Source organism: Coloeus monedula (assembly GCF_965178545.1).
Source record: "Coloeus monedula genome assembly, chromosome: 4".
Taxonomy (NCBI): Eukaryota; Metazoa; Chordata; class Aves; order Passeriformes; family Corvidae; genus Coloeus; species Coloeus monedula.
Window position 1 is genome coordinate 43,842,260 of NC_138784.1, and position 21,276 is coordinate 43,863,535.

The 21,276-nt window shown below is 42.9% G+C and overlaps 1 protein-coding gene across 1 annotated transcript in view; it reads left to right on the forward strand.

The window, feature by feature from the left end:
- Positions 1 to 21,276, forward strand: part of PPM1H (protein phosphatase, Mg2+/Mn2+ dependent 1H) — a gene marked incomplete at its 5' end in the record, with an annotated part of 136,408 nt that overhangs the window by 111,094 nt on the left and 4,038 nt on the right. Inside the window, 3 exons of the mRNA XM_082279557.1 lie at positions 8,349 to 8,412; positions 10,032 to 10,139; positions 18,670 to 18,821. Coding sequence (XP_082135683.1) covers positions 8,349 to 8,412; positions 10,032 to 10,139; positions 18,670 to 18,821 — 324 coding nt within the window. The remainder of the gene's footprint in view (positions 1 to 8,348; positions 8,413 to 10,031; positions 10,140 to 18,669; positions 18,822 to 21,276) is intronic.

Consider the following 21,276-nt stretch of genomic DNA (forward strand, 5'->3'; position numbering starts at 1 on the left):
CCCGTGCTGGGGAATCGCCCGCCCTCATGATTTATTCCAAAGCTGGGAGGCTGGTGCCCTGAGGCAAGCGCTAAGCAAAACCCATTTTATTCTAGAGTCAATATTGCCCACTGCCTGGAAAGCTGCCAGCCTACTCTGCGTTCGCCCTTTTCTTTCCAACAGGGAATGTCTTTCAGCCTCTAAGCATCTGATTAAAAAAGCAACTTCACTTTTCAAGCCGTTTTATTTTGTTTGGGATGGATGCCTTTTGCTTTCATTGTGCAGCCTGCCTTGCCGTCTGCGGTTCAGACTCCAGCTCACAAAAACCAGGCTCTCATTAATCACTTATTGGGGATCCAGAATACCCCAGTGAGAGCCAATGTACATGTTTTGCTTGGTAATGTGTGAGCTGATTTGAACAAATATTGCCAGTGCAGCCGCTATCTTATTCTTTATTGCTGGGCTCAATGTCCTTTGACAGCACATTCAGGTAGCCTGCCCAAGGAGTGCCTGAGCAGATTGAGAAATGCCACAGAAATGCTTTATGGAGCTGGCGCCTGTGTTGCACCCTCCTTTAATATAAATTGATTTATTGAATCAAGCGCCGAAGCCCTGCTACAGAAACCTCAGGCTATAGTCTCTAGAGAACCACCTAATAAAACAGCCCCAACTGACACTCCTCATTAGCTTTTCCACCGATCCCAAGGCAGTATTTAAAGTGACAGTGTCCCTCTTTTTGGCCTGAATTTATCTGCTGGCTAATGCCTGAGGGTCTAATTAGCTTAGCATTATTAGTCTTATTCAGATAAGCTGCATTTCCTAACAGCTTGATTCCAACTTGTAAAAAGTAATTGGAAGTCTGCAAACCCTGTGCTCTAACCTGCTTGATTGTGCCTTTTAGCCAAAATCATGTAATTTACAAAAAATTATCCTTCCCCCATTCTTTTTAATTGAGCTTTTTTGTCTAGTGAAACATTGTGTGCTTCTTCTGCTGAAATCCTGGCTGTATTGTTGTGTTTGAGACCTCAGCCGTATCCTTTGTACAATCGCCAGGGAGAGATCAAATTTTAATTTCATAATTACTTCATGAGAAAGCAACCTTTTCCCCAGTCATGCCTGATATTAATTTCCTTCCAGCAACTTACATTTTCATAATTTAATGATTATGGGGCACCTTTGCAGCACTGGGCCTTTCTGGAGGAGAGAGAGGATATAATTTTTGCAGCAGAAACCATCATCCGCAGTCACTTGCCTTGCTTTCTGTGTCTGTGCTCTTGTGTCTCGCTGCAAGGTGGCAGGGAGCGGGAGGTGCACACAGCTAGAGCAGCTTGCTGGGCTGTGCCTGGGTGTCGGGGGGCACAGCTCTGTGATGATGAATGGCTGTTTGCAATGTGCATGTTATGCATCTTTTCAAGATTTGCAGCCCTCGCTGCAGGAGCAGCGGGAGGTGAGAGCTGACCGGCTGTGTACAGCACGTCTCCTGACAGTGATGAATGGCTCTTTCCCCCAAGTGTGCACATGCCATAGGAGCTGAGCCAGTGTCTTTGGGGCAGGAGAAAGCAGAAACAGGAAAATAATACTGCTGCAACAAAAGAGAAAGGTTAAGTCTGGAGTAAAGCTCTTTGTAGACAACCTCTATGGGGCCAAATGAGAATGATAAGCGTGAGGTTGGTCTGAGTCAAGTCCTACAAGAGCATCTCCTTCTGGAAGCAGTGCATCTAAGAGCTGTCCCTACATGGCTGTGCCTCTCCACTTGGGCTTTGCCTTGGTGTGGAATCAGGGGCCACAAATGCAAGGGCAAACAAAAGGGTCCCACTCTGTTTCATCAGAAGGAAACTAAACTGGAATGAGATAATCTTCAATCTGAATACCCAAGCAAAAACAGCCCTTCTTTCTGATAAGGTGAAGTCTCTTTCCACACTCATGCTTTCTCTGGCTTCCCCATCTGCACAAATTTGACATAACTTCAGCTGGGTCCGTAGAAGTTCTCTTTCTTTCCCTTGTTACCCAAGATTGATTTATGGCTCTGCTTCTGGCTGAGAGAAGGCCTCTTGCTCCTTGGAGGAGTTTGAGCACTGCTGTGGATTGGTGAGGTCTCTGTTTGCTGTCTCACTGCCTCCTCCATCCTGCACTGCAGAGATCTTTCCCAGAAGAATTTGCTTTGTCAATCTGTCTTAATACCACTTTCCTTTGCTTCCAGAGGATCCCAGCTAGCAAGTGTGGAGCAGGCACTGTGAATTTAACACGCAGCCTTTCTCCCATCTGCCTCAAAACATCCTTTTAACAAGAAATACGGCAAAATACAAATTTACAAATGGTGTTTCTGTCCATCAGAGTGCGCTCCAGTGCACTCAGCCCATAGAGTGTTAACAGCCCACTTCCCTTACCCCTCTATCTCCAGAGTAAACTGCTGACAAACCTTCCTGTTTGTCTTTTAAGAGTAGAAGAAATGAAATTTTAAGAAGTGTTTAAGGCAGCAAGTTCACTGGGGGAAAAAAAGAAAGACTCAGCCTGCTGAGTCTGTTGTAGAAGGTGAACCTGCTTGATGTGCAGCTGCAGTATCTGCACACAGGTTCTGTCACTCACTAGTGGAAGCTCAACAGCTCACAAGCTGTGAATGAGAGCACTTGCAATACTCTTGCTCTGTCCCTCCCAGCCTCCTGAGCACAAAAGCAGTAAGGGAGATTGCTTTTAAATATCTTCATAATTTTTTTCCCTGATTTATCCTTTTTTGGTCAAGGACTTCTCTAAATACTTGAGATGCTTGACAATCCTGTCCCTAACTTTTCTTCTACCACTTTCTTTTAATGCTCCATTAGAGGTGAATAGACTAAAAAGTCAGCCACATTCCAGGAAATGCCTGAAAAGATTCTGGTGCTTGAGTCTTTAAACTAGGCTGGCCAAGATGGATAGTTCATTTTGCTTAGGAATTACTTCCACAGGAATATATGGTGCTGGTGCTCTCCGAAGTCCAGACTCCGTCTTAGGACTGTACACAGCAGTGAAGGCTCCCTGGAAGTCCAAGGCTCACAAACTAGTCTGATTTGACCAAACCAGAGATCATATATGTGTACAAGTCAAGCTGAGATACTTTATATTTTTTTGATTTGTAGATTGGTAGACAGAACTGGGATTTACAAAATGAAGCATTATATACTTTCAGGTTCATAAAAAGGTGTTTCTGAATTTTCTGGTAATAATGAGTGTTTTAAAACTTGTGTGTTTTCCTCTTTACTTGAAAGAAGGCCTGTGAGATTATCTTGGTTAGGGTAGATCTTCCCCTAAAAACAGTTTTGTGCACATGTGCTTGTACATCAGTCTTTAATTGATTTGGCTTTGCCATCATCTTTTCTCTTAACAAACACTGCTATAGTTTGTGTGCTTTAATTATCTTTGTTTATTGTAATTTTGTTTCATTAAACTGTGTGTCAGATGAGCAATAGGGGAAAGATACCAAAACACTGAACTTCAGAGCTAACCTATCTAGAGGGTACTTAGTATCAGACAGTGCTGTCTGGATTTAAAGATCCTGACTCTGCAGAAGCACAAGTGTAAGGACATTTTTAAGATTATGGCTGAGTTGAGACATAAGTTGTATAATTTTCAGTGGCTCTGTGCCTAACCTGCACTGCACATCTTCTTGATAGTAAGCATGCTCTTTACACTGGTTAGATACCTGTAGTTCAACAGACAGTACAGATGAACAGTTCCTTTTGGACTGGTGATTTAAGCTGTTACCCAAAGGGTGAGCTCCATTCCACTGATTACTTGTGTGGGAGGGAAAAAAAAAGAAAGTTTTGTGTTGCTCAGATATTAATATGTGATTTTCTGTTGGTATGACCAAAGAAAGTTGACCTTGAGAAGGAGGTTGTTTGGATATCTGGGGTAGTTTTGTTGTGAGTTGGGTTATTTTGGGTGGGGACGAGAGTAGGGGCAGGTGGAGGGTGTATGGGGATACCCTAGGTTTGGGGTTTTTTAGAGTGGTAGCAAAGCAGTGCTAGAAATACACACAATCTACAGACCTGTCTCCGAGATGCCTTTAGCCTTGTACTCAGTATGAACTAGGACTTCTGTGAAGCAGTAGTGCTTTCTCTTGGTTGCTTGCCAGAAGTAGGTTTATTCTATGCTTCAAGCTAAAGCCCTTTGATGATGATTTTCTTTGCTCTTCCTTAGGTTTAATTCTCAGTTTACTATTAGGTGTCACAAGCAGAGATGTGAAACACAGACAAACTTTCTAAAGCCAAGTGCCATGAAAAAGCAGAACACAGAGTCTGGATTCCCCTGTCATGCACAAAACTGAACCTTCCAGGTCAGGGTAGAGATAGATTGTGTTTTCAACACCATCTGTTGTGCCTGGGGATGCCAACACAATGCTTTTCATGACCAGTAACCTTACACAGTTTGCCATGAAATGAACTGGAATGTGGATTTTGGTTTTAGTCATGAACTTTTGCTCTTATGTGAATTTGAATGTGCTTTCAGAAGGCCAATTTTAAGAACAACTTATATGGCAGGAGAACTCATAACACATGTAAGACATTATCTAGGATTTTGGCTCTTAAATTTGCATATGGGAGCTGACTGGTTTTTCAAGTTCTGACCCAGCAATATGTAGGTAACTTTGATAATCTTTTATTTAAAGAGCGCTAAAGCACTGCTAATGACCTCAGCACTGTAAGAAACTTCTTCTGTAGATTGTGTTGTGCATTTAGTAGCTCTTGGTTATTTTTTCACCATGAATTTAGAGCAGATTCCAGTTAGCATATGAGTAACATCATGTCAGTCCTAGTTCTTTTGTTCTGACATCTCTTTTGGCTCCTGGTGCGATTTGGCCCAGTTTTCCAAAATGTTGATCCTGAGTCCAAATGTAACTTTGTGGGTGGTACATATGTCAAGGCCTAGTTCAGTATTTTTGGACAGCAGTAGCATTTCATAATTCTTTTGAAATGAAAAGAAGAAACGAAGTTAACTGAAAAAAATGCAGCTAGATCTAGCTGGGCATGAGCTTGCCTTTTCTACTTCCCTCTGCTCCCCCTGTTTTTCCATTTGGAAAAATAGAGGCTTACGTGGCAAAAGCACTTAACAGGCTTTAGGCTCATTCAGCTCTGGAAGCAATAGCATTGCCTTGTCTTTATAACCTTTCTTGTCATGCCCTAGTGGCCACCAAAACCTCCTGGGATGTGGACAAGGAAGACAGGAAGAGGGGAGGGTTGCAATGCTGTGTTGTTAAAACAGTGAGCTGGGCTGAATTACACAGAGGGCTGAATAAGGCCGTGCTGGCATTAAGAGAGCCAAACCACCCCCTCAAGTTCTCTGTATGTCTGTGTTTGATATACCTACTGCCATATTATATCTTTATATACAGTAGACAGAAGTATAAATGCAACTTTATTACATAAAATCAAGATAAATAGTCCAAAAGGTTGTAGTCTGTGTGAAATAAACCCACATACAAAATACGGGAGGTTTCACAGGGCATAAATTAAAATGAACTTCATATCTTCTTTCCGTCTGCCCAGTGCAGTTGCTGAGTTGTTAGCTGAAAAGCTGTGCTTCATGCTTCTCTTGCAGCAAACCACACACTAGTATATTATTAATTCTGTTTCTCTAGTAACGCAGGACATAGGTACTTTTCTAAAGTGTCTCAGGTTGCTTTTCAGTGTGTCTGTGCTACCTCCGCTGCTGTGGTTGCAGTTCTGAGCATTGTCTTTTAAGTGCTGATAATTTTTCAGGCAATAGCTACATCAACAGTAAAAGCACATTTGAGATGAGTTTGACACCCAAGTTCTAAGCCCAAGAGGTGACAGGCTTTGAGAAACCACAGAATAAATCACTGTAGCTCTCTGGGGCTCCCTCACTTAGTTGCACGGCTTCAGGAGGTCACAGGCTAGCCAGCTGCTCTCCATAATCTGCTGATGGAACAAGTTAGCTGTAGCCCTTGGAACATGGCCTCCCCCAATGTTCTTATACCGTGGTGTCACAGTTAAAGGCCTGAGGGACAGTGGTTTTTGTAATGGTTCCATAAAAGAAGCTGGATTCAGCAGTGGGGACCATTCTTTGGAAGGACACTGGCCTAAATTATACTTTTTTCCCTTCTTCCTAAAGCACAGTCAGTGTGAGGTGTTGTGCAGGAGAATATAAGGAGGAAGAGGAGAGAGGGAAAAAAGCTTGGTCCCTGTTTTTGTCAACTTACAGTGTAGTGTAAAGGGAGGGCTTTGGTCTTAAATATTTGCAGTTACCTTGCAGATAATATAGTCTGTGTGTAAAGAATGGGCTTGTTTTTTCCTTTAAAAATGGGGCTGCAAGTAGTTAAGTCACATCATCTTAGTTTTGTTTGCTATTTTAACAAATATGTACAACAGTGTGAACAGCCAGTACTAATGGTTGTCTTCTTAGGCTTGTGGCTTGATTAGTCATTTGACTGATGCCCACAATGGACTCAGCTGATACCCATTTTCTTGGTGTCAGAGCACAACTGGCTCTGTGCAAGGCATAGCTTGGACTCCTCAGGAAACGGTACAATTTTTGCTCTACATTCAAACCAGGATATCCAAGTTAGTGAGTGAGGCAGAGGTATTTGTTGGAAATAAAGGAAGGAACAAGAGCAAAGTGCATGACTGACTCCTCCTTCCCAACTAAATGCTATTTCAGGATTTAAACATCAGGGCATTATTATCATGCTGGCGACTTGTAGTAATTTGTGTCTTTTTGTCTGGGTTAAGAGCTAATTTATTTGCCCTCCCCAGTACAGAATGCCATTTGAATGCCTTCACTGTATTGTCTCTTAGAGAGATGGCCAAATATTATGGTTATATATTCTAAGATATTCTTGGCTACATGAAGGACCCTCTGTAATTTGCAAACCTCACCTAGTTTCATTTTGGGATGTCATACATAGTAATGTTTTGTAGTATGGGAGAGGAGTCCTCCACTACTGTTTCTTCTATGCATTTTGGTTGCTTTTCTCTTTTTTGTTGGTCCTTCCCTTACCTCCAAAACCGTAATATGATCCCTCCCTGTGATTACTGGGAAATGTAAAGGCAGGGCTTAAATGTCTATGCAACTCTCAGTAAGTCCAAGGCTTGCCTGGGTGATGCAACATACACAGCACCATTTATTGATCCCAGGCCTGTGCCGTATTTTGGTGAAGCAGGGGGCAGTTTGATTACAATATAGGATTTCACCCGTAATTTTTAATATCCTGCTGGTTTAGGTCACAGCCTTAACACTGCTTAAACTTCATCCCATGTGACTCCCTGGAGCTCAGGCAGCCATCCCAGAGAGGTGGAGAGCTACACAGCAGGGGTTGGCAGTGGATGGCAGGGGACCTGCCCAGCACCTTCCCTCCCCCTCCCGTTTGTGCACTCGGGGTGCTTTTGGTATCAGCCCGAGGGCTTAGGGCATGGATGGGCCAGGAGGGAAGCACAACATGCCGGGAAAGGCTGAGGAAGGATGATTTTGTATGACAGGAAGCATGCCCCTCTGGGGCAACGTACCTTAGCCAAAAAGGTACCCCAGCACCTGAGCTCAAGCATGTATTATACAAACCACAGGACTCTACAGCTTATGAGAATGACTGTCGTCTTCTGTTGTTTTTTTTTTATTTCTCACTGGCAAAATTGCTAACCTTCTTGCCTCATCAGTGTCAACAGCTGGATGTGTAAAAGGTAGAGTACGCAGGCATGCGGTAAACAGAATCAGAGCATGAGCATTTACTTCTCTTGTCTCTTGTCCATGAGAAAGCTGCTGTGAAATGTGAAACCTCTGACAACCTTGACTGTTGCAGCCAACGTCAAGTGAGCACTAAATAGCCTAAGACTTCAGCATGTGAAGCTTGTCTTGGTTTCTGTGGTCCTGGAGGGTGAGAACAGGATCAGAAAGCTGTTTTACTCCATCTATACATGTCCTGTTGTTGCTCACGTTTCACATTAACAGTGTGAATCTAGGCATTGGTTAGTTTCTTGGTGGGTTTGGGGTTGTTTTGTTTGAGTCTTTTTTATTTGGTTGAATTTGCGTTTTTTTATGACACTGTATTATGGTATAGCTGGTCATACCCAACAATATCTTAACTGATTAGGATGTTATTCCAGCTCACCTCTTTCTCTGCAATCAGTCATGTTAGATATTACAGGAGCAGCCTGTCATGTTAGATATTTTCTCATCTTCACTTTTCCTTTTGGTGAAATGGATAATTATTTACAGAAAACCTTCCTGCAGGAAAAGAAATTTCCATCTTGGTTCAAAGACAGAGTCCCTAGGAAAAATAATCTTTTTTTCCCCCTTTTTTGAAATCACAGCTGCTTGTTTCAGGGCACTGGGTCACTAATTGAGTGCAAGCTTCATAAATGTTGTTTGTCCTCCCCCCACAGGGCATACAAAACCATTGAGGAAGATGACTTGAAGTTTCCCCTTATATATGGAGAAGGCAAGAAGGTGGGCATGTTTGCTTTCCTCAGACCAAAGGAAGAAGGAATTCTGTGCTGTTTACCATTCAGTTTAGCCCGTGGCAGTCCAGTGTTTTCCACTCAGTATCTCTTTATTTTATCGTTTTGACAGCTTGAAAGAATATCTTGGTTCTGTCATAAATCACTCTCATGTCTGGGGGGTGGTGGGGGGAGCTCAACATACTAGAAAGCATTTTACAGCAAACACAGTCATTTGTTGTTTAGTTCGCTTTTGTTTTTCTTTCATTGTAAATAGGCTACGATGAGACTGTCTGAAGTAATTTACTTTAAATGTTCCTGTTTCATTGTAAAATATAACTAGAACAAAGCAGGAAGATATTTAATAGTGCTCTGAGATGCAAAACTCTAATTTAGGAAAGGGGGGGATCAGGGAAGGATTTGTCAGGTGTAACACCCCTTGACGTTATCTTCTTCAGTTAGTGTATGTGAACTCCCTGTTGAATTTTGCTGATGTGTGATGGCTGATAGTTGAAAGGGAGAAACACTGTTCTGTTTGGTATACTTTGTTTTCAGCTCTGTGATTAAGAACAGTGAGATCATTAGTGTTGGTCCCAGCAAGCTTAGCTGGATGCAGCAGTAGGATCAATATAAGGATGCAGTGGTGTCAGTTTGCTGATATTGGTGTGCTTGCTGTTTTCTAAATAGTGCTTTCCTGCTGCATTAGGTTCTTACCTCAATGCAAAAATAGACACTCTTCAAAATTAGTCTGTGTTTTGAATGTTCAGACCTGCAGCTTATTTGTGAATTTGGTTAGGTTTATAATTATTTGCAAAATGTTTCATGAACATCTTTTTCATTTACTTTCTTATGGCCCTATGAAGCCAGGAGTTACTGAGGCAAAATGATTCTGAGTCAGTTGCTCACTGTTTTTGTTGCTGAGCTCCCTTGCTCAGAAGCTGCTGTGGTTAAGCTCGAGTTTGGGGAAAGTGATCTGCCCAGCACAGAGAGCAGGTGTCCCTGGGAGGCTGAATGCCTGGTCAGTCTTAGAGAAGCTTTAATGAAGGAGAGCCCAGAACCTCTTGGGACCCCACTCATGCCACAGAAGAAGGTGCTGGGGGAAGGAAGGGGTAGACATGAGGGAACTGCAGACCTGCTGTAGAGTGACTCTCCCTAGAAGAGAGCACTGTGGTCAGTGCTGCTGTCACCTGTGTGTTCAGCAATTTAGGGTGGCCTTTGGCACTTTTCCCTGGTGAAGGGAATACACAACAATATGCCAATAGGAAGGTGCCACAGATTCCTTATGTGAGTAATTAAGCTCCTTATCCTCTACTAACAGTATAATTTGCTGAAGGAATGCTCTCATAGACTGGTGTGGACAGTGAGGTGACTGAGTTAGGTTTCCATAGTCCCAGTACCTTAGAGATGGTGACTGAGTAAGATGTGGATGAAAACAAAGCTTAAAATAAGGAAAAAAATGGAGATGGAACGAGTGTGAAAAGCTTTGACGTTGATTAGCTATGTTAAATCTAGAGTTTCTGGGAGAGAAATCCCTAACTGCAGCAGTTACAGATTAAGAATGTTATCTCATTCCCTATTGACACAGTCCATGTAACAAGATTTTATCCCATTGCTTTTCTTTTTTTGCAGGCTCGGGTTATGGCAACAATTGGAGTGACCCGAGGACTGGGAGATCATGACCTGAAAGTGCACGACTCCAATATATACATCAAACCTTTCCTGTCCTCATCTCCTGAGGTAAAACAGCCAAGGTTCAACTGTCTGATTTGTGGGAGGGAAATAAATTTACTTAGTGTGTTTATTTGTTCTTCTCAAATCATCCATTCTGATTGTGGTCCAGTCCAGGTAACATGCTGCTGTTTCCAAAGGTGCAGCACAATAGTAACATCCACATAGTAGGAACTAAGTTCACAGTAGATTCTAAATTCCCTAAGTGCATGCCCTTGCTCTGATTGCTCCACATCCCTGCAGAGCACTGATTCCTTCTCACTCCCTGTTCTATGGTTATCCTGTAGCCTTGCAATTCAGTGAGACAGACGCCCATCTCTCCTCCCACCTTCACATGCTCCAACTCCTGTCAAGGCCTAGATCATGCTGCCTTCACAGAAGACGTAAATCTGTGTACTGCAGAAGGGATGTCTTCCACAGCAGTGTAATGCCCTGCATTATACAGAGGATACCAGATCAACTCTTAAGCAGGAAAATGCCAAGAGCCATAGGAAGGGTACTTTATGCTTCCATCTGTCTGCCCCTTAACCTTCAGTTCTTAACTCTTTTGATAGTTTTGTTTAAACACCAAATAATGAGAATGTGCATTCCCAAATGATGGTGTAATGAGGAGATTATGGGGTATTTGGGTTAAGGGTAGTTTTAAATGCCTCCTTCATTTTGAATTGCCTCATCACAAGCAATTCCACCCAGTTTTTGACCACTGGAGACCTTGGAGTGAAGGATATCAAGCCTTCCAAAGGGATTTGAATGTATTTGTTAACAAGGAACATGCAAGCCTTGCTTTTTTTTCTCCCACTGTAACTGCATTTCTGTTACTATGTCAAGGAACAGATGTCACATATTTTCCATAAAATATTAAGCAAGGGCAAACCATCTGATGACAGCACAAAAAGCGGCAGCTTTGCTTCCATGGCCCAAATGCTGAAAACTGTCCATTGTCAACTGGATTGCCAAAGTTTTAACCATACCCAGTATTTGACCTTGAATTTATCACTTGCCCTGGCAGTATGAGAGAAAACACACAAATAACATCATACTGCTAGGAAGGAACCAAATTATTAAATTAACCTTGCATGGAACATCTCTAAGGCCAATTTGTCATGAGTGAGTGTTTCAGGTTTCTCAAAGAATCATCAGCAAAGGTATCAGCAAAAGCAGGTTTAATATTAAAATGAAAGCACAACAGTTTGTTGGCAGGGTTCACTCTACTACTTACTAGATGGTTGAAGCACACAGAGAAAAAATTGGACTGAAATCTAAAGTAAATCAATCTAAAACTAAAGTCAACCAAAAATTATCTATGTGGGGGCTGGGGACAAAAATGGTTAAGGATAAGGGAAAGGGTAAGGATAAAAAGGAGTAAGGGAGACCCTTCTGTTGAGTCACAAGGTTCAGAGTAGACCCCCTTGTCAAACTTATCCCCAGACTTGACTACTTGACTAAAGGTTTTAACAACACTTAACTAATAGCTGAATTTAAACAATTGAACGAAATTGTTTAAACAAAAGATTCTATAGAATTTACTATAAGCACAGCAGTAACTAACTTATAGGCTTAACTTACTTACGAATCTAACATATTTAAGAATCTAAGAGAGCAACATTCCTAGTACCTTTGCTATAGCATATTCACACTCATACATACTCAGGCCTAAAAGAGTATGTACACACGCTGCTGTGGTCCAGGAGAGCTCAAAGGGTCTCACTTGGAACCACTGTTTATAGGGTTGTAAGAAAGTTGGCTTCAGTCACAGTAATTTACTGTTCTAGCTGCAATTTGGGTTGGTAACTTTTTCTGAAAGTTTGATAACTTTGTTACAATGTTGCTCCATTTGGGTTGTTACTCAGGTAAGAATAAATTTCCAAGGCTGTTCGAAAAAACAGCTCGTTAGGCAGCACAAGTTCCTGGGAGCAGACGGTGTTTCTGATAAGCTCAAGAGGAGCTCAGCCCAGGTGCTGTTCATCAAGGCCAAGGCCTAACAGCATTTCTGAGATCATAGTGGCCCGAGGAGGGGCAGGGAGGAAGGATGCACCACCACGACTAAAGGCAGTCTGGCTTACTCCACAGAGTGGCAGTGTGGTCTCTCCTTGCCTCTGTGCCTATAAACAGAGATATAAAATTTACATATATTTATTATATAAAAATTATGTATTAAAATTCCAATTAGAAAAACAAAAATTAAAGAAGTGCTAAGAGATTCCAGCCCTGAAGAAAAGAGGGAGCTCTACAGACAGCCCCTTCTTCATGTTTCCTTGCTCTCAATTGTGTACTTCCCCCTCTCCCCCTTTGAATGTGTGGTGTCCCTCACTTGAGACCTGCTCTTTTTCTCCTCAGCCCGGCAGGCAGGAGCTCTGCCCTCATCACTGTGATGGATTTGTTTAATGCCAGAAAAATGATGCAATTCTACCTATTTATTTTTCTTTCTGGCATGCTGAGACCCAGTGTTTCTGGGATACGTAATGGCTGCAGCACAGCATCCCAGCAGTATCATCTCTGCCAATTGCTGCTGCAGTATTTGTGTGTGTCTATAAACCAAAGCTTCTCATGGGCTTTTCTGATGTGTGGGGAATGTGTCTGTACGTGTTCAAATTCTGGAATATGACATCCAGTTCATATGCTAGCCACGTTTTGGGATCGCTTAACTGCTTTGCAAAAGGGAAGCAAAACTGGCTTTGTTTCCACATCTTCATCACAGCTAAATTCGGCAGAAATATATGAGGGCAGGAGGAGGAAAGACAGAGCACCAGCCACCTGAATTTAGAGATACTGGCAAAAAACCCCCTGAGTATTATTAGGAAGTAGCATATGCTCTAGCTTGCGTTCCATTGCACCTCCTCCTCTTAATCATCTCTTCCTTCTCTTCCTAGAGAGAGCCCCAGTGCTTTAACTCATGTTTTTCCCTGACTTGTTCTGTCCAAACATCGGCAGCGCACCTTGCACAGAAACCAGTATGAAGAAACAACATCTTTATTCTGCCATCTGGGAGGCTTGGCACTTGGAAGCAAAGGCAGTGGCATCAAGCAGCAGTCGTATTTGGTCCCTGTGCAGCACTGGATTTTGAATTGTTTATATAGAGGTAGAGAAGCACAATGTGTGGTTTCCAGACCTGGAAAAGGGGAGGCTCAGGAAATTAAAGTGCAGAGTGGGTTGTGACAGAGGGAGGATCCAAGTCCTCTGGCTTCTGTTTCTGTGCCATAATTACCGTGTCCTTTCTCAAGTAAGGGGCAGTGTGGTGAGTTTTCAGAACAATTTACTTCCAGTGTGACAAAGCTTTTCTATGTCATATCCACCAAAATTTAGCTCAAGGAAAGGTAAACATCCCTGAGACTACATCCAGAAATAGGCATATAATAGTAATTTGACGGTGGTGTGAAATGATACTTTGATAGAGTGCCAGGCTATGGGAGGAGAAGTCATGCAGCCAAGACTGACGAATGTAATCAGTATTCAGTGGCTCAGCTGTTATGAGACCAGATTTGGAGGACTTCTGCAGGTTGGTGAGCTCTAGAGATTTGAACCTCTCATAATCAACTGAAGTAGCACAAAGCAGGCAAGCCATGGCTGAGACTCTCTGGCATGGAATTAAATATTTATTTTTCATAATGGAACAGTCAATTTGAAAGCTTTCAGCAGGAAATTCTGCTTTTCAAAGCTTAGCAAGAGCCACCTTGTTGCAGATGAAAAGCAGAATTTCATCCTGAAATTTTTTGAATGGCAGCTCAGCTATTTGGTGGGGAAAGATGTGGATCTGATGGCAGCATTGGCCTTTGCCAGCAGTGAACTAAAAGCCAGCCACCACAGCAAATGATAAGAAGGATAATGAAGAAGAATTTTTCTTGTTCCATTGTGTTAGTAAAATCTTTCTGACAACTCCACAAATATGTCCAAAGAGATCACTTTAGATTCACATCTGCCTTCTGAAGAAATCCTCAGGAATTACGCCATCGAAAGGAACGAGTAAGGCAAATACATAGAGAAGTACAGTGCGATCAAAGGGAGTCAAGGTGCCTTTAGGAAGCAAACATCAAACCTTAGTGGCTTCAGGTCCTTGAGATTGTGTCTACAAGAGAATTAAAAAATAATAATAAATGCAGCAGATGCTCTTGCATGAGCACTTTGATTTCTCAGAAAACATTTGAGAAACCGTTCTGCATCACAGGTTATTAATATAAAAGATATGAAGCTACAGACTAAGTGGAAAGTTGGCACAGTCTACTGGAAACTGGCTAATGGGCAGGAAACAAAGGGTGGCAGTAAAAAGCTAAAAGGAGATTAATTGGTGAATGCTGCAGGGAACAGTGTTGGGACCCACTTTTTATTATTTACATATAAATTACTTGGAGGGTGGTATTGAAAGATCTCATCATTTGCCAGCAAAGCTGCACTGGATAACACTGCACATAAAAGGGATGATACAATTAAGAAAGGGCTTTATTTATTGAAGTAGCTGGGTTGATCAGTAGTGCAGGCGAGTGAATGCAGGCTGTTGTTTAGCTGGAATTCCCCTGAGGCCTGCTGCTGAGGAGCACCTCAGGTGGCTGCAGGCTCACATGTCACTCTGTTGTGAGCGGCTTTCCAGCCACAGGGACTTTTGTTGGCTGCCTATTAAAAACAAACCTGGTGAACAGGGCACAGCGCCTTCACAGGGCTGCCATCCTTTGCAGCAGCAAAAGGCAGGGTTTGTCCAGTGGGTAGATCTTTTTGAAATGTAAATAAAAACCAGCTCACCTGTTTGTTCATTGCTTTCCCAGAGTGGTTTTCTCAATGCTCTTGACTGCATGTAGGTAATATGTAATATGAGACACAAATACCTGGATGAAAGACGTTAATTGACAAACTGCATAATGCACATTCAGAAAGATGTGTGACTGTGGGCTCTAGTGGTGTGTATGCCCTGTTACCTGTCAGCAGATCTGTAAGTACTAGTCAGGTTAACTAGTATTATCCTATCTATAGGATGTAAGTGCTTATTGTCGTGGCTTCATGGCTGGCTGTGCTGCTGAGGTTCCTTGCAGTTTTTAGATTTTCTGGTTGCTAATGTCAAGTTCAGCTAGTTAACAGGTCAGCTGCTTTACATCAATAAGACATCAGCAGATGGAAGAAGCATGATGACCAAACTGGGCTCCTTTCAGGGCAGCTGTGATACTCCAGAGAGATTAATTTAAAGAGTGAGAAACACTACCTGGGCAGCACAGAAGGGGCTGGTAGGCTGGAGGGAGTTGCTGAGAAGGCTCTCAGGACAGCATGGGAGGCCGAGGACACAAGTTCTGTGGGGCACTCTCAGGATTTATGTCTGGCTGCAGAAGCAGTGATTCACAAGGGAAAGACGGAAGATCCAAGATGGCGTTGTTAGGAAATTTGTTGAGGGTGCTGCACTAGTTGAGGAAACCTCTGCACTGCCGGTCATTGTCTGGCCAACTGTCACCTGCAGGAGCAAGGTTCTGCAGTGCTGCTTTACAGAGCAGCTTTGCACAAACTTGCGTTACAGACAGAATGTTCCTTAAACCTCACTGTTTACTTTCCTGAAATACAGCTACAGGAAAGAGGCAGTCATTGAGAGGGTTTACTCTGGAATTTTAAAAAATAAAACAAAATAGTCATTTTCATTGCAATCATTGAGCTGCTTTTGGTCGCATAAGATTTACAGGGCTGTAGGGTTCATTGCTGTTGCAGGCACTTAGGTAATTCCCTGCTTGTCTCCTCATATTTCAAAACTGTGGCATATCATACTCTCTCACCTTTTCTGTACAGTGTGGAGTGTGCCGTGGGTGCTGCACAGCGTGAGATGTGTGTGGGGTGGGTGTTCCGTGAGCCCTGCTGGGCTGAGCTGCTGTTCCACGTGCTTTGGTGGTGCTGCCGAGCCTGTGTGCCTCCAGGAGCTCTGCTGTCACACTGCTCCATGTCCAGCTGAAGGCACAGGGCGCTACTGCAAGAGACCCTCATTGACCCAAGTAAGAACTACAAGAAAGCTGCTGGCAGAAAAACGAAGGGTTAGGAGCTGGTTACTTTCTGCACCTGGACAAGGTGGTGTGTGAACCTAACTTCACCCTCCAATAGACTGGACAGCTCTAACTCATTTTTGTCAGCAACATATCAGGGGTACCTACAGCTGTATTTAAGAAATACAAGGCAAGACACAAAGAAAGGACTTAAGGTAACTGCGAGGCAGACAAAACTGCATTTCAGTGAACGTTTTGTTGCATGTCCAACTAGTCCTTGTATGCAACAATCTTACCTCGAATTGCCCCAAGCTTGTCTCCTGTAACCTTGGCACTCTCTTTTCCTTAGTCTAGGGACTGGCCTAACACCTCACTGTTCTCTGCATCTCTTCTGACATCTAGTTTCTTCTCAACATATGCCTTTCTGCTGGAGGTGCCCAGTTCACAAAGCTTGACCTTTTAGGAAGTACCCTTCTTCCTGGATTACACAAAAAACCCCAGTAATTGCATTTTTTTTCTGTTCCCCTAAAACGAAACATATTCTTGGTAAAGTGATCTCTTCTTGGTGTTGCTCTTGCATTTTGACCCACGGACTGGCTGCAGGTGGCTTTGAAAAGTTTCTCATCCATCCCAGTGCTGCTCCTCAGAGCACCAGACAAAATGGTTCATTTCAGGAGGATTCCAATCAGTGATGCATGGTTTTGCTTTCCCACCTTCTACCCCACCTAAGCTGCAAAAAAGGCTCCTGTGGTATAATATGTCCTTTGCCTGGGTTGGGATGTGCTTTTCCCAGCACAGATGTTTGAAGCTTGGTTAGCCCTACCAGGGGCTTGGTGCTGAGTGCATCCTTGAGCATTAACTCTGATGCTTTCTCAAGTATTTGCTGGTCCCCAAGAGATCTGACCAGAACATGTGCTGCATATTGATGGTTGTATTGGCTAACTTACCCTCCACACCCCAGCGACTTCTGAGTTGCAGCTCAGAAAACAGTGGGCTGTTAAGGCTGAACTAAATTCTGGAAGACAGGGACTATGACAGCTACTGATTTCTGTGCAATGAGCTTGAGATGAGAGGTGTGCTGCATATAGGGGTCTTTTCTATATTCCCACTCAAGTCTAAATAAGCAGATACACTCTAATGAAGAGAGTATCTTGCTTTGAATTTAATCCTCTCCAAAGTCCTTATTCAGCTGCTACCTTGGATAATGAAGTGAAGGTTACATTTTACAAATGACCTTCTTGTGCTTTTGAGTGAAAGGCGAGCTGGTAAGGATTAGCATCAGGTCTAGGTGATTTTTTTAAATCTTTTTTTTCCTCTGGTACTGGTTGAAGTCCCATAAAAGCATAATTACATTAAAAGGTCCAGGCATTTTATGTGCATTGCCTGCCTGCTCCATGGCTCCTAAGGGAAGAGTGCACCATGAGGGAGAATAAAACAGCTCATATTTTCTTGTTATGCCAAGTGCTTGTCCTGACTAACTGTGCTGTTAGTGTAGTCCAAGACTGCAGCAGGGTGCATGATGAGGTGCACCGTTTCTGAATTTCAGTATAGGTGATGCTTTCCTCCTGTCTGCCTTACCATGGCTGTTACAGTTCTTTCAAGTTGTGGTTGTTGCTGTGGTAATGGAAGTTCTCTGTGGGTCCTTCCTAATGGCTCCCCATCACAACCTGGGAATTGCAGGCATTTCTCAACTGGAGTGTGCTGGAAGGGGAGTTACACCAAACTAAAGGCTTGTTTTAAAACACTTTCTATGGCCTTTGCTTGTATTCTGGCTCAGCTGATGGCCTCGCAGCAACCCCCACCGTGACTGCCTCTGCTACTCCCAGCTTCTCTGGGAAGAGGGCAGTGGAAGTTGTTTTAAAGGCAGGATGTTAAGAGGTGCCAGCAGTGGTCAGCCTGACTGGGGCTGCAGACAGATGAGTTGAAGCCAGTGGGTATTTTAATAGTGCAAAAAAGCTTCACTTTTGTGCAGATCTTGAATCGGTCTGTAGCTACTGAAATCCTAACAGATACATGAGACTGAGCAGTTTTTCTGCATTTCATGGAACCACTCACTTGCTCAGGCAAAACTCGTGAGTTCAGCAGCTGCCTCAGGTTTAGAAAAGTGAATGCAATGCTGGCTGTCACACAGGCATTTCCGAACATGCAATCTGGCAGACTTAAATGGATCTGGACAAATAGTGAAAACAATTATTTGTGAATATTTTATAAAATATCAAAAATTCATCAAATAAATTATTCAGCTTCCATACAGCTAGTCCTGCCAATGCTAGGGAGGAGCCTCATGCACTGAAGCCAGGCTGCCGGGTGGGGGAGGCTTCAAGTGCTTCTGGCATCAGGCAGCACAGGGCTTTAGAGCCTGGTTTCAGAATGCTTGCATCCATCCCGGCTGCAGTTAGCACCTGAGCCATGCTGAGCTGCAGCAGGAAGGATTGCTCTGTGGAGGGCTGAATTGGAGACAGACTCCAGCAATGCCATGGGAGGTATTTCAGTGCCCTGGCTGAAACCTGATAAACTCACAGCCAAACTCAGCAGTTTCATGAACAGGTCTGACAATTGCCTCCTTCATGAATGTCTCTTGGGTTTTTTTCTTTTAGGTGAGAGTCTATGATCTCCTGCAGTATGAGCATGGGCCAGATGATGTTCTGATCCTTGCTACTGATGGACTCTGGGATGTGCTGTTAAATGAAGAAGTGGCAGAAGCTGTCACTAACTTTCTACCAAACTGTGACCCTGATGATCCCCACAGGTTCGTGCTCATCCCTGATTTTCCAGCTTCTCTATAGAAGATCACTTTCTGGTAACATATTTTTGTAGAAAGTATGATATAAATAACATTTGGGAAACATGCAACAAGAAGACATTTTTATAGGTTGGATGGAGCCTCTACAGCAAACGTGAGCAATTGGAGCAGGGGCTCTATTATAACTCAGGAATGTCCACCTTGAAAGGAATAGGTGTGGGATCACAGCATCTTGGCATGGGATTCTGTTTGCTGTATGAGATCCTGTGAAAACTGTAGGAGGCTGGGGTCTTGGAAGACCATGGCAACAAGTCTCTCCTCTGGACAGTCCCTTAACACTAAAGATTGTTTCTCTGTAGGACATCCTCATAATCTCCCTCTCTCTCCCACTGTGTATGTATATAAATACTGCACGCTGTGGTTCCCACTCATTCCTAGTCATAGTGTGACCTTTAAACCCACCTTCCTTAGAGGATGCTCAGTGCTACCAGCTACAGGATGGGTGTAGTGACAAAATAGGTGGAAAGTCCAACCTGTGTTTCCTTTAATTAGATTATGCTTTATTTCACTATTTTAATCTACCTCGTCCTCCTCATTTTTTCTATCTTTATCACCTCTTAGATCATCAGTTTCTGTCCTTAAACCATCATGCAAACAAACAAGTTCCCAAACAACCATCTAGAGGCTATCTGCCTTGAGTGAGTCCATAGGTTTGTCTGCTACTGAGTTCAGTGTCACTGTGAATTAAAACATTATGCCAGAGATCAGAAGTCTCTCGTTTGTAACCAGGACTGTGAAAGTGGAAAGAGCTTGATTTATTCTTAGGGACTGCTCAGGAAGGGAAGTGTGTGTTGCTACTGAATTTAGGCCTGTCTACCACTGTGTTCTGCCCTCACCCTGGGCTGAGAGTGGGGAAAAGAGATTTTACACATCCCCAGTTGGTCTGTGGAAAGTGGAGTTTCAGAAATAGCTAAGACCCATCTCAAAATGCTTGCTGTTTCTTGTATTTCTAAGTGGTCATCTTCACAGGGTCAGCCCTATTCTTCATCAACAAACAAGGTAACTGGGTATGGACACCTTGACAGTGACTTGGGTTTTAAAGTGAGAACACCTTCAAAATAACAGCAGTATTTTCTTGCACTGACACTTGCAAATACAGAATGCAAAAAAAAGGGTTTGCTGCAATTGTCAGGAGAATGGAGGACTGATGATTATCATAAAGCTGCAACTGCAATATTTTGACTTTGCCCATCTCCTTATGCCAAAGATAAGATATGGTATGAATGACAGCCCTGGGCCATCTCTACTTCAGCAAGACATGCAGCTGTGTCTGCCCTTTCTCCGAGAGGAGATGAGACAGGATCAGTTAAGGGCACTTCAAGGGCATCTGGCAGTGTGCTATGCAGACATGCCATTAATTTAAGGTAGGAGGAGATGAGCCATCCAACCTACTTTCAGTTATTAGCTGACACCATTCAAAAATGCTATGGTGCTTTTGTTCTCGTTCCCGCACCACTGAGCCTCTTCCTGCAAAGACACCTGGTAACACACAATACCTCTGTCCTGGCCTGTCTCCATTCTCATCTAGTATTTGGGAAAGGTTGGCCCTGCCTACCATCCTCACCAGTCCCATCTGTTATGAATACAGTCAGGGTGTGTTATGTCTATCTTGTTCCTTTTGGTCTTTACTAAGCTCATGGTGATAGCCACCATGATTGCTGCAGTAGGAAGCAGGATTTTTTGAGCTTTTTGACTTGTTAGGTGAGTCATTTTTCATTCATTTAAAACACTCAGAGCAATGAGAGACACAAAGAAAATTATATTTTCTTCGTTTTGATTTAGATTTTCTTGTACTGGTTGGGTAATTGTGGGGAATTAGTCACTGTTTGTCCCAACATGAGTACCACACATTCCAGAGCTGAGCCTGCTGTTTTTATAAACAGACACATTTATTGGTGTTTGAACAAACACATTTATTGGTGTTTGACCTACTGGTCTATGAATGGACATCTGAACTGAAAATAAATTTGTTCTTTTAAGGAAGTTTGTGCCAGATCATTTAGAGGCTTACAAATAGTTGTGGCAAGACATTTCTCATGCTGGCATGCAAAAGGTAATTAGAGCAGTCCCTCATATAGTTTACAATGATATTTATGAAAATTACCTTTGTGAAATTGCTCTTGCTGCTTGGTTGTAAAGAATATTTAAAGGTTTTTAAGTACTGTGTGAGAGGTTTTACATAATTATTTCACAGTGGTCTAAATGAGGTATAACTAATGAATTTACAGTAGCATTCGAGCTCAAGCTGTGGAGCTGCATTCATTCCTCTCACTAGTCAGTGACAGAAAAATCTCCTTTGCCATATTACAAGTGTTATGTTTAAAGGAAATGTTATCCCAGAAAATGTCAGGTTCTGTGATAGGTGTAGTGACATAATCTGTGGTGAGGTGATCAGCTGAAA